The sequence below is a fragment of the Gossypium hirsutum genome, chromosome A13 (assembly GCF_007990345.1).
Source record: "Gossypium hirsutum isolate 1008001.06 chromosome A13, Gossypium_hirsutum_v2.1, whole genome shotgun sequence".
NCBI lineage: Eukaryota > Viridiplantae > Streptophyta > Magnoliopsida > Malvales > Malvaceae > Gossypium > Gossypium hirsutum.
In genome coordinates, this window is record NC_053436.1 from 106,142,334 (window position 1) to 106,154,666 (window position 12,333).

At 36.0% G+C, this 12,333-nt stretch overlaps 1 protein-coding gene across 1 annotated transcript; it reads left to right on the top strand.

Moving 5' to 3' along the window:
• The first annotated feature begins 6,098 nt into the window (after positions 1–6,098).
• Positions 6,099–9,827, top strand: LOC107893423 (probable LRR receptor-like serine/threonine-protein kinase At5g37450). The gene is made up of 7 exons (XM_041085595.1): positions 6,099–7,217; positions 7,524–7,655; positions 7,736–7,917; positions 8,474–8,684; positions 8,801–9,038; positions 9,137–9,287; positions 9,374–9,827. The coding sequence occupies exons 1-7, from the start codon at positions 6,137–6,139 to the stop codon at positions 9,674–9,676; spliced, it is 2,298 nt and encodes a 765-aa protein (XP_040941529.1). The 5' UTR covers positions 6,099–6,136; the 3' UTR covers positions 9,677–9,827.
• The last annotated feature ends 2,506 nt before the right edge of the window (positions 9,828–12,333 follow it).

Genomic DNA, 12,333 nt, shown 5'->3' on the forward strand with positions numbered 1-12,333 from the left:
ATGTTTGGATCTCCCTCCATCCATCTTTTGTAAAATTCTAACAGGGTGGAATTTTTGGTTTTCCCATTTCCTGGTTTTGAGGCGGAGTTGTCCATACCATCAATCCATGCACTAATTCTGTCATTAGTATATAATTCACATGAACAATGTAGATCCCACGAACAATATCCATTATTTTCATATTTAAAATAGCCGATGGAAAACATTTCTAGATGTTTAAAGATGAAAATACTGGATATTGTTTTAGGGTAAATAAAGCGAAAAAAAGGAAAAAAAAAGGGCTAATTTGATTTATTTCTGAAAAGGTTAAGGGTGAAAATCGTCATTATTCCAATTTAACACGCGTTTGATTTGTTTCGTCTATGGGGTCATAAAATAATATCAACATTGACAGACGTTTGACATCGGTCTTGGCACGGAAACAAATCAATGAATGTTGTTCCAATAGGGTTGGAATTTTGTAAATTATTGTACTAAAAAATCACACAAAGTTCAATTCCCAGGAAAGAGAGGTGGATCACAAGGGTCTCTTAAGTACCAAGTCTTTCATTAGTCAGAATATCCCTTCTATCATAATTTAATAGCACAATTAAATACTACTATTATACCCTCAAATATTGAATGAAAAATAGGACAATAAAGAACACAAGAGTTTTAACAAGGTTCGGTAAATTATACCTACGTCCTAGAGTACATACCTACGTCCTCGAGCACTAACACTAGATGATAACTTCACTATCTCCAAAGTATTACAAACAAATAGAACTCCTTAAGAATTCTCAAATGAGAGAAGAGAGAAAACTAAAAGAGAAAGAATAGTTGGGATTATTGAAATAAGAAATGAGAAGGCCTATTTATAGTTGAAGTTCAAGGACCGAACCATAAATAGCCCATTATCTCAAGGACAAAAAATGAAATTATCCCATGCCAATGTTTCAAGTCAATTTTTGATGCAAAGCCTGCACTTCCTATTTATTACATTGTTAGTCAATATTAATGGCTGCCATTTAATTGTCATGCAATTGTCAACAATCTGCCATGCAATTTGATGCTGCAAAACCATGCAATCATCAACAATCTCTACCTTGAAGATTTGATTAGAATAATCACATCTTCACAGACTTCCTTCAACTCCCCAAATCCAATAAAGCTATCTTTTGTAGTACCTTCAAATGCGCTTATTAGCGCCATACACCTAAAGGTGTTCAAACTCTCAGGATGTTAATCAAGTTCAAACAATGAATGAACTTGATTGTTGTTACCACCTTGGTCATCATATCTGCGGAATTATCTGCTGTCGGAATCTTCTGAAGTAGAATTTTTCCTTTTTCAAAGACTTCTCGTACAAAGTGATATCTTACATCGATATGCTTGGTTCTTGAATGATAGACTTGATTTTTCGCTAGATGAATAGCGCTTTGATTGTCATAATATAGACTAATGTGACTTTGAATAACTCCCAAGTCTTCCAACAATCCATTAAGCCAAATAGCCTCCTTAAAAGCTTCTGTAACTGTCATATATTCTGCCTCTGTAGTAGATACAGCTACTGTAGACTGTAAGGTAGACTTCCAACTCACTGGGGCTTTAGCAAGAGTAAACAGATACCCCGTAGTTGAACGACGTTTATCTAAATCACCAGCAAAGTTGGAATCAACATATCCATATACAAACTGATCAAGTGCTTCATCCTGCTCAAAAACTAAACCAACATTTACTGTTTTTTGAAGATACCGTAGAATCCATTTCACAGCTTGCCAATGTCCTTTTCCAAGATCATGCATATACCTGCTCACAACTCCAACAGCTTATGAAATGTCAGGCCATATACACACCATTGCATACATCAAACTCCCAACTGCATTAGCATATGGGACTTTTTCCATTTACTCTTTTTCCTCTTCAATCTTCAGAGATAATTGAGCATTAAGTTTCAAATGAGAAGCAAGTGGGGTACTTACATGTTTTTGGTTTTCATTTACACCAAAACATTGTAATACCTTTTTCAGATATTACTTTTGATTCAAACAAATCTTGCCTCTCTGTCTATTTCTACTTATCTCCATGCTGAGAATTTTCTTGGCCTCACCTAGATCTTTCATCTCGAACTCTTGATTTAACTGAGCCTTCAGCTTATCTATCTCTTTTTGGCTTTTCGAAGCAATTAACATATCATCAACATACAAGAGAAGATAAATGAAAGATCTATCATACAGCTTCTGCAAATACACACAATTGTCATATTTGCTTCTTGTATACTTTTGCCTTCTCATAAAGCTATCAAATCACTTGTACCATTACCTCGGGGATTGCTTCAATCCATATAGTGATTTGTTCAGCTTACAAACCCAATTTCTACGACTAGCATCTTTGTATCCTTCGGACTGAGTCATATAGATCTCTTCTTCTAACTCACCATGCAAGAAAGTTGTCTTTACATCAAGTTGAGCTAGCTCCAAATTCAATTGTGCTACCAAGGCCAATAAAATTCTAATAGAGGAATGCTTCACAACAGGGGAAAATACATCATTATAGTCAATTCCTTCCTTCTGAGCGTAGCCTTTAGCTACCAATCTTGGCTTGTAGCGAACATCTTTCTTGCTAAGAGATCCATCTTTCTTTGCAAATACCCACTTGCATCTGATTACCCTTTTACCTTTCAGTAATTGCGCCAACTCCCAAGTATTGTTCTTCCGGAGAGACTGCATTTCTTCATTCATGACGCTTTTCCATCTGTCACTTTCTAAGCTTTGCATTACTTTTTGATAAGTGATAGGAATATTATCATCAATAACGGGAAGGGCGTAGGCTACCATATCAGTAAATCGAGCAGGTCTGCGAATTTCTCTCCGTGGCCTTGTAACTGCAACTGGTTCTGGTGTACTTAAAGGTTCTTGGGTCAAAACCTCTTCAACCTCTAATTCCTCCATTGTGGTTAGAGAATTAGACTTATTAACTAGGCAAATCCCCACCTGCTCAAACTCCATCTGTTTTGGAGTACACTCCACCTGCTATAGAGTATCGCTTATTTGAATATCTTCATCTACTACCTTTTTCAATATGGCAGATTCATCAAAGGTAACATCTCTGCTACAGATCATTTTCTTTGTGTCTAAACACCAAAGACGAAATCCCTTTACTCCAGAGGTGATTCCTATAAAGAGAGCTTTTTTTGCCCTCGGATCTAATTTTGACTCATTTACATGGTAATATACAGTGGATCCAAATACATGTAAGGAATCATAATCTGTAGCCGGTTTTCCAGACCATACCTCCATAGGAGTTTTCCTTTCTAATGCAGATGATGGCAAACGATTAACAAGATGGCCAGCGTATGTCACAGCCTCAGCCCAAAATTACTTGCCTAACCCAGCATTGGACAACATACATCGAACTTTCTCCAATAGTGTTCGATTCATACGCTCTGCCACTCCATTTTGCTGTGGTGTATCCCTAACTGTGAAGTGTCGAACAATACCATACTCTTGGCACACATCGAAGAACATATCACTTTTATATTCCCCTCCATTGTCCATCCTAAGTCGCTTAATTTTCTTGCCAGTCTGGTTTTCAATCATAGTTTTCCATTTAAGAAAAACTCTAAGCACTTCATCCTTATTTCTCATGGTATACACCCAAATTCTTCTGGAAAAGTTATCAACAAAAGTAACAAAGTAGTGCTTTCCTCCCAACAAAGGTGTTTTAGAAGGCCCCCACACATCTGAGTGAACATATTCCAAAATACCTTTTGTATTATGGATAGCAGTGCCGAATTTCACTCTCTTTTGCTTTCCTAGAACACAATGTTTCACAAAATTTTAATTTACAAGCCTTTGCACCTTTCAGCAATCCTTACTTCGCTAGAATTTGCAAGGATTTTTCACTAGCATGTCCCAACTTCATATGCCACAATTGCATTGAGTCCAATTCTTTGTTACCGAAAGCTGCAGCTACTGCTCCAATAACTGTACTACCTTGGTAGTAATACAAGTTATTTTTCTTGATGCCCTTCAATATCCCAAGTGCGCCAGATGTCACTTTCAAAACCCCATCTCTCATAGTAACAACTGAACCTTTGGATTCCAAGGCTCCCAATGAGATGAGATTTTTCTTCAAACTGGGCACGTACCGAACATCAGTCAAAACTCTAGTTGATCCATCTTGATTCTTTAATTGGATTGAACCTATCCTAACAGTTTTACAGGCATTGTCATTGCCCATATAAACAACTCCTCAATTTAGTTCTACTAAATCAGAGAACCACTCCCGATTAGGGGACATATGATAGGTATAACCTGAATCCAATATCCACTCATCTGAATGGAATGATGATGATGATGTAACCAGTGATAGTTCAGAGTCACTGGTATCATGCTTTGCAACACAAGCATCTAGAGCAGTTTTTCCCTTATTCTTCAGCTTTGGACAATTTTTCTTCCAATGGCCTTTCTTATGAAAAAATGTACATTCATCTTTCCCGAGTCTGGATATTGACTTTGATCTCCCCTTCTGAGCTTTTCTCCGAGTGTATGAACGACCTCCAACTACTAAAGCTTCTGTGTCTCTGACTGAGTTTTTCTGTTTGTCTTTCTTTCTCTGTTCATAACTGTATAAGGCCGCACAGACTTCACTCAGAGATATATCACTATTGCCGTGAAGTAGAGTAGTTTCTAGAAACTCAAACTCCTCAGGAAGTAACCCCAACAGCATCAAAGCCAAATCTTCATCTTTGAATGTCTCATCCATATTTAGTAAATCAGTGACTAACTGATTAAATTTGGTGATATGGTCATTCATTGTGGTACTTGGGACGTAAGTGAAATGAAACAATCTTTTCTTCAAGTGGAGCTTATTCTGACTGTTTTTCTTCAAAAAATTTTCAAGTGCCACACACAACTTATTTGCAGAAGTCTCCTTTGAAAAAGCATACCTCTGCTCTCGAGAAAGGCATGATCAAATTGTGCCACATGCCAACCGATTGATTGCCTTCCAATCTTTCTCCTGTACATCATCTGGTTTTTTTCATCAATGGTAATGTCTAAACCCTGCTGAAAAAGGGCATCTAGAACCTCACTTTGCCACATACCAAAATGGCTCGTGCCATCAAAGATCTCCACGACCAATCTTGTATTTACTATTGTTGGTCTTGTCCACATGGACGATGTTGAAGTTCCTAAACCATCCGTTATCTCCATAATATTTCAATATACCTATGGAAATCTTTTTTGATATGGAAGATCAATTTAAACTGCAACCACAGAGCATACTATGATTAACCTTTGGCTCTTGATACCACTTGTTGTTCCAATAGGGTTGGAAGCGTGTAAATTATTGTACTAAAAAATCACACAAAGTTCAATTCCCAGGAAAGAGAGGTGGATCACAAGTATCTCTTAAGTACCAAGTCTTTCCTTAGTCAGAATATCCCTTCTATCGTAATTTAATAGCACAATTAAATACTACTATTATACTCTCAACTATTGAAAGAAAAATAGGACAATAAAGAACACAAGAGTTTTAACTAGGTTCGGTAAATTATACCTACGTCCTCGGGCACTAACACTAGATGATAACTTCACTATCTCCAAAATATTACAAACAAATAGAACTCCTTAAGAATTCTCAAATGAGAGAAGAGAGAAAACTAAAAGAGAAAGAATAGTTGAGATTATTGAAATGAGAAATGGGAAGGCCTATTTATAGTTGAAGTTCAAGAACTAAACCATAAATAGCTCATTATCCCAAGGACCAAAAAAGAAATTATCCCATGCCAATGTTTCAAGTCAATTTTCGGTGCAAAGCCTGCCCCTCCTATTTATTACATTGTTGGGCTGCCATTTAATTGTCATGCAATTGTCAACAATCTGCCATGCAATTTGATGCTGCAAAACCATGCAATCGTCAACAATGAAGCTTCATGGAATTGAGAGCTTCATTAAGGACATTTTGACATATGCAATAGACGACTTTTCCTATACAAAGTCCGGGTTTTCTTTCTCCGTAAAAACACAAACAATTCAAAAGACTTTTCAACTTTCTCCAACAATAAAAACAAGTAGATTCTACGATAAAATTATAATAAACAAACTGTATAAGACTTTCACGTTGATTTTCTAGGCAAGAGGTTGATTTTCCAATGGCTTCTAATAAACCCATCTTCTTCTTCCTCCTCTTGCTGTTTCTCTCGTTGAAGCTGCAAAGCTCAAGCTCACAAACATGGATTAAAGCTGGCTACTGGACATCTATCTCTTCCCTTCCTGTTTCTGATATAAACTCTGCTCTTTTCACTCACCTTTTTGCCTCCTTTGCTTTTATAAACAAAACCTCTTATCAGCTTTTTATCAATTCCTCAGATGAACAATCTTTCTCTAACTTCACCAGTATTGTAAAACTAAAGAATCCGTCCATCACTACTATTTTGTCCATTTGGGTTACAAGATCTGAGTCCACCACCTTTTCTTTGATTGTTAATGAAACTTCCCGTCGAAAATCTTTCATTGAATCTTCAGTCAAAACAGCCAGGCTTTATGGTTTTCATGGTTTAGACCTTTATGGGTTTGAGCCTACGAATGGCACCAGTTTGGGTACGTTTTTGGATGAATGGCGAGCTGAAGTAGCTTCTGAGTCGAGAAACACTGGTAACACACGGTTGTTATTAACTATGTCGGCTCGTCGCTTGCCAATTGTCAACTCAGTGAGTTATCCTATTGAGTCCGCAAAACGAAACCTGGATTGGATAAATATTGTGGCATATGACTACCAGGTGCCAAAAGTAGACAGATTTACCGGTTTTCATGCACCTTTATTTGACCCATTAGGAAGGGCTAACACTGATGATGATATAAGGGAATGGTTAAAGAGAGGTTTCCCTGCTGATAAGCTAGTTTTAGGTTTGCCTTACCATGGCTATGGATGGAAGCTTGTTAACTCTGCTGACAATGGTATTGGTTCAGCAGCTTTGGGACCGGCTCTCACCATTGATGGTTCAATGGGGTATAAGTTAATCAAATCATTCATTCAAAACTATGGTTATGGCGTTGAAGCTGTGTATAATTCTACTTATGTGGTGAGTTTTTGCAAAATCGGGTCGAATTGGATCAATTTCGACGATGTGGAAGCCATTAAAGCTAAGGTTTCTTATGCCAAGGTAAAGGGTCTACTTGGTTACACAGCCTTTCAACTCTCCAATGACGATAATTGGGTGCTTTCACAAGCAGGTAATATGTTGGAACATATCAATTTTACAAAATATTGAATTTTCAAACATTGACTAGGAAAAATATGTGAAGCGGCCACACTGCTTGCCTCTATTTGGCATATTTTAATTTGTGGGGCTTTCTAATGTAATAATCTGTTACTTTTTTATTAACTTTTTAAGGCCTAGAGCCCTAGACAATAACGGTGTCTTGTAATTATCATGTCTTGTTTGCCGGTAACAGAGCCTAGTTTTGTTGAAATTTTAAAATCCTTACAAAACATTGTACTATAATTAAAGTAATGAATAATGTATTAACGTTCCACAGCTTATGGAGTAGGCACAACTCAGCCGAAGAAACATCAGTTATTGGTGATTGTTTTGGTTACAGTTGCTGCAATGGTTCTCCTGATTATGGCTCTCATTTATTACCCTCAACACAAAGTATTCAAATCACAAGGTAAATTATTTGGACATGTGAGAATCTGAAATGATTCGAGACAATAATCGTACATTGATTCCACGAGATTTTGATTGCAGGGCTTTTGGGTGCGTTGAAAATATCGGTATCTTTGATAAGAACCAAAATATCAGGTAAAAGAAAGCATGAAAATGGTGATCCTAATCTCCAAGCTTTCACTTTCGCTACCATTAAAGCTGCCACTAATAACTTTTCAAATGAGAATAAGCTTGGAGAAGGTGGATATGGTCCTGTTTACAAGGTAAATATACTATTACTTCGATAATGCATTTGAAGAACCATATGTTTTCAGCTTACCTGCAGCAGATTATGAAATTTCAGGGACCAATGAAACTGTTAGCAGTTTACCTCACATTGCTAATAAATATAAAGTATAAAGAATTTAAATAAAAAATTCTTTATAATTTGAGTAATTAAGTTGGGTGTCTAGGGATCAATGCGCTAACTTATTGAGCTTCATGTACATATATAAAAAGCCAAACGATGGGCGCTTGAATTCGATGGTGCAAATATAACTTGCGGTATAAGCATGTGCTAAGTAATACTTTTTTGATAAAAAAAATGTGCCTATATAAAACTCGAATACTGCTATTTACACAAATTTATCTTTTTTGTTTTAAAACTTGGTGTATTCTAGAAGCAAAATTATAGCATTTAAGGACAGTGAATCACGCTTCAATTCTATATCTTATTTCTCTCAAATTTTCTTTCTTGTGCCACAAGTTTCTTTATTGCACAACAAATTTCTAAGGGAAAATATTAACTGCATATTGTGGATTGTGGACAATATATAACAGGGAGAGTTGTCAAACGGGCAAGAAATAGCAGTGAAGAGGCTCTCGAGAAGCTCAAATCAAGGATTGGAGGAGTTCAAAAATGAGATCAATCTTACAGCTAAGCTTCAACATGTGAATCTAGTTCGTGTTCTGGGAATTTGTACTGAGAATGAAGAAAAAATGTTGGTTTATGAGTTCATGCTGAACAAAAGTTTGGATTTTTACCTCTATGGTAAGTAATACTTCATTCGTTTCAACTTACCATGATTGTAAAATAACTATTTATGGAATTTTATAAACTTCTTATCCAAAAGAGACAAATATTATTCATACACTTAACCCATGCAGATCCATTTAAAAGGCATATGTTAGATTGGAGAAAAAGAATTTCAATAATCGAAGGAGTTACTCAAGGCCTTTTATATCTCCAAGAATACTCAAATTACACTATAATTCACCGCGATATAAAGGCAAGCAACATTTTATTAGATTCTGAAATGAACCCGAAGATATCGGATTTCGGGATGGCCAAGTTTTTCAAGAAGGATGAACTTGAAGCAAATACTAACAGAATTGTTGGGACATAGTAAGTGAACCACATGGTCTCAAATAATATATATCAGAGTTATTTTCATCTTTTTCATTGCATCTATGCGTAGTTATTAATTCATTGATTCAATGTAGTGGCTATGTTCCTCCGGAGTACGTTAAGAAAGGAATATACTCTACCAAGTACGATGTTTATAGTTTCGGAGTTCTACTTCTGCAAATTATCAGTGGCAAGAGGAATTCCAGTCTGTATGGGTGCCATGAAAACTTGAATCTTCTTGAATATGTAAGTAACTTTGAGACACTTTTTTTTCTTCTCCATTTTGAGGTACGAATATTGGAAAATGTATAATGTTGAATGATGATATCCAGGCATACGAATTGTGGAAGCTAGGTCGAGGGGCAGAGTTTTTCGACGCATCACTTGATGATTCATCTTCGTCATGTAAGCTCATTACATGTATGCAATTGGCACTTCTATGTGTGCAGGAAAATCCTGCAGATAGGCCGTCAATGGTGGAAGTTTTTACGATTCTCAAGAACAAAAGCAGTGTAGCAATCTCTGTACCTAAGCAACCTGCATATTCAACTACAAGAGATGAAAGGAAGGACATTGGGAGGAAAAAAGTTTTTTCTGTCAACGGTGCATCGATAACCCAAGTGGAACCTCGATGACTGACAGTTTATGCATTTGAGAAACATTTTATGTAACAGAAAAGAAAATTTCAAGCAAATATAGATATGGAAGATTGGAACAAGTTGTTGAACCCATAGCTGTAACTATGATTGAACTTCAAGCGAAGAAAAGAAAAAACAGTTCTGATTACAAGCTGAAGTTGATACAACTGCATGATTAATCATATTCCTACGATGAAGAAAACATCAAAGGACTTTCATCCCAAAGATTTTGTTGAAGTATACTGATAAACTGTTGTGATGATTCATTCGAAGCTAAGAAGTAGAATTACTGTTAAGTGTCTTTGGCTACATAAAGAGGGATGGGGTTTGCTAGGAGAAATGGAATTTAACAGGTATGAAAGCCCGAATTCCAGCATTGGTAAACCCTTCATTTATTCCTCTTTCAAGAAAAAAAATGCAATGTTAACAGTAGCTAGGAGAAAACTCAAGACATCTTTTAGGCATTAAATACCGTCTTTGTTTCTAAAGGTGCCAACAAATAATGCCAAAGGCATAATAAATTTTGTAAAATGTAAATTATAATTAATCCAATCAGATAGAGTAGAAGAAAAGAGCCTGATTTGTGCCGAACGCTCGCAATATGTTCCAATTCCAATTACCCATGACATCAGACATATCCGCAACTGTAGCACCTTCATCGATGGCGGTTGGCGTAAGACAAAGGCTTTTTAGGGAGTCAATCTCTGAAATCCATATATTTCGTCTAAAATTTGACAAGCTTGCCATCTCCTATCACCCAACTAAGATAATCATGTAAATCTCCCCAAAATTTGAAGAGGGGTTGCTTGACAAAAGAGCATTTGGATCTGTAAATATTTTCCTGACAACCCTCCACCATGTTATACTTACTGCGCATGACTCTAACCCCAAAGGCATATGTATTTGCTATTGAGTTGAAGCCGAATTTCATAATGGACACGTTATGATCTCTCGATTGTCGAAGAAGGCGGCCACCATTTGAAATTGGTTGGCAACAAGTCTCAGTGGAAGCTCCCGAGATGAAGTTACGACAATGATCCGATTTGAGCCGTACGTGATAAACGATGAACAAATCTCATTTGTGAGTAGCCATGGATCAACAACTTATTTTGCTACAAGGTCTAAGTATTCCCACAATGTCGTCTTCTTCGCCCTCTAAGGAATTCCATAGACAATGGTTAAACTAAATATGAAAAGGAGGTATAGATCCTTGTACCTTACAATGGACAAACTGTGAATGATTTACAAATAGCATCCATTAAAATAGAGTTCTTCCAACAAAGCCAAATACCTCTAGTGAATCCTCAAGTTTTGATTCGGTGTTGATACTAGAATCCCAATTACATGGTCACCTTATCCGCCTTCAGCCGCTAACACAAGTTTGGATGAATGCAAACAAATCCGGATTGTGCTCACGACAAATCTCTTTTATCAAACTGAACTTAAAATGCTCACATCCTTGACAATTTCACCCAATTGATGGAAAATTAAAAACCATGAATATTATATATAAAAAAAAAAGAGGAGAGTTGAACCTGATCAGGTATCAAGCTTACTGAATTAGCATTGGCATCAACTTTATTCGAGCTATTCCTATTGTCCAATTCAACACTACTAGAAAATGTCTTAACAGTGACAAATTTTTTTCATCCAAATTTCCGTCACTATTATAGTTTATTAGCGATTAGTGACTGATTAATGACAGAAATAACATGTACTACTTAACCATTGACAGAATTTTGTTTCGGAGTGTAACGAAAATATGACGGAAATTATATCCTGCCACAATTACAAACCCAATGTTTGGAGATTATTTCTCAACAACCTTTTGTGATGAGAATTTCTGTCACAAGTATTGAAATTATAAATAATGACAGATTTTGTGTTGGGCTTGTGACGGATTTAATTAATAAAATTATTTTTAAAAAATAACTTTATTTTTTAATAGACCCACATATCTAATTAATTACTTTTAAAATGGATTATTATTTTAAAAGTAATTTTAAAATAAATTTGTAAATCTAAGAAAATCTATTCTAACAAATTTAAATTATAAAAAAAAATTAGCCTTAAAAAAACATGAATTAAAGGAAACGTGAGACGCTTTGTATTAAAAAAATTTCAAAATAAAAGTTTAGGAAAGCTCTAAATGGGACATTGATCATGAGGTTTGAGTCTGGAAAATAGAAAATTCAGTGAGCTGGTAAGTTTCTTAATCTTTCTGTATTCATGGATTTGAGAAAAGAGAAGTTAAGGATTTCTGAGATCTTTGAAAAACTTCTACATGTTTCTGGATTATGAGTTTTAAATCTTGAATACCTTCTATTTAATCGATATATTGATTGTCGTGCTTAGTTGCCAGGACGAAAGAAGTTCTTACGTTTGAAAAAACTAAGCTGGAGAGTGATAAGCTATAAAAGTAACATATTTTAATTCTATTCTTAATGCGTTTTTGGATGATTAATTATGCAAATTAGTGAATTTGATGCTCTTAATCCTTTAAATTCTTGTTTCTATACTTAGGAAAACATTTAGGAGCGAAAAAAACGAAAAACGAGCCAAAATCAGACAAATAAAGCTGTTTTCAGGAGCCACACGACCTAGGCATTTCCACACGGGCTGGGCACACGCCCGTGTGAGCCACAGGGTTGGCC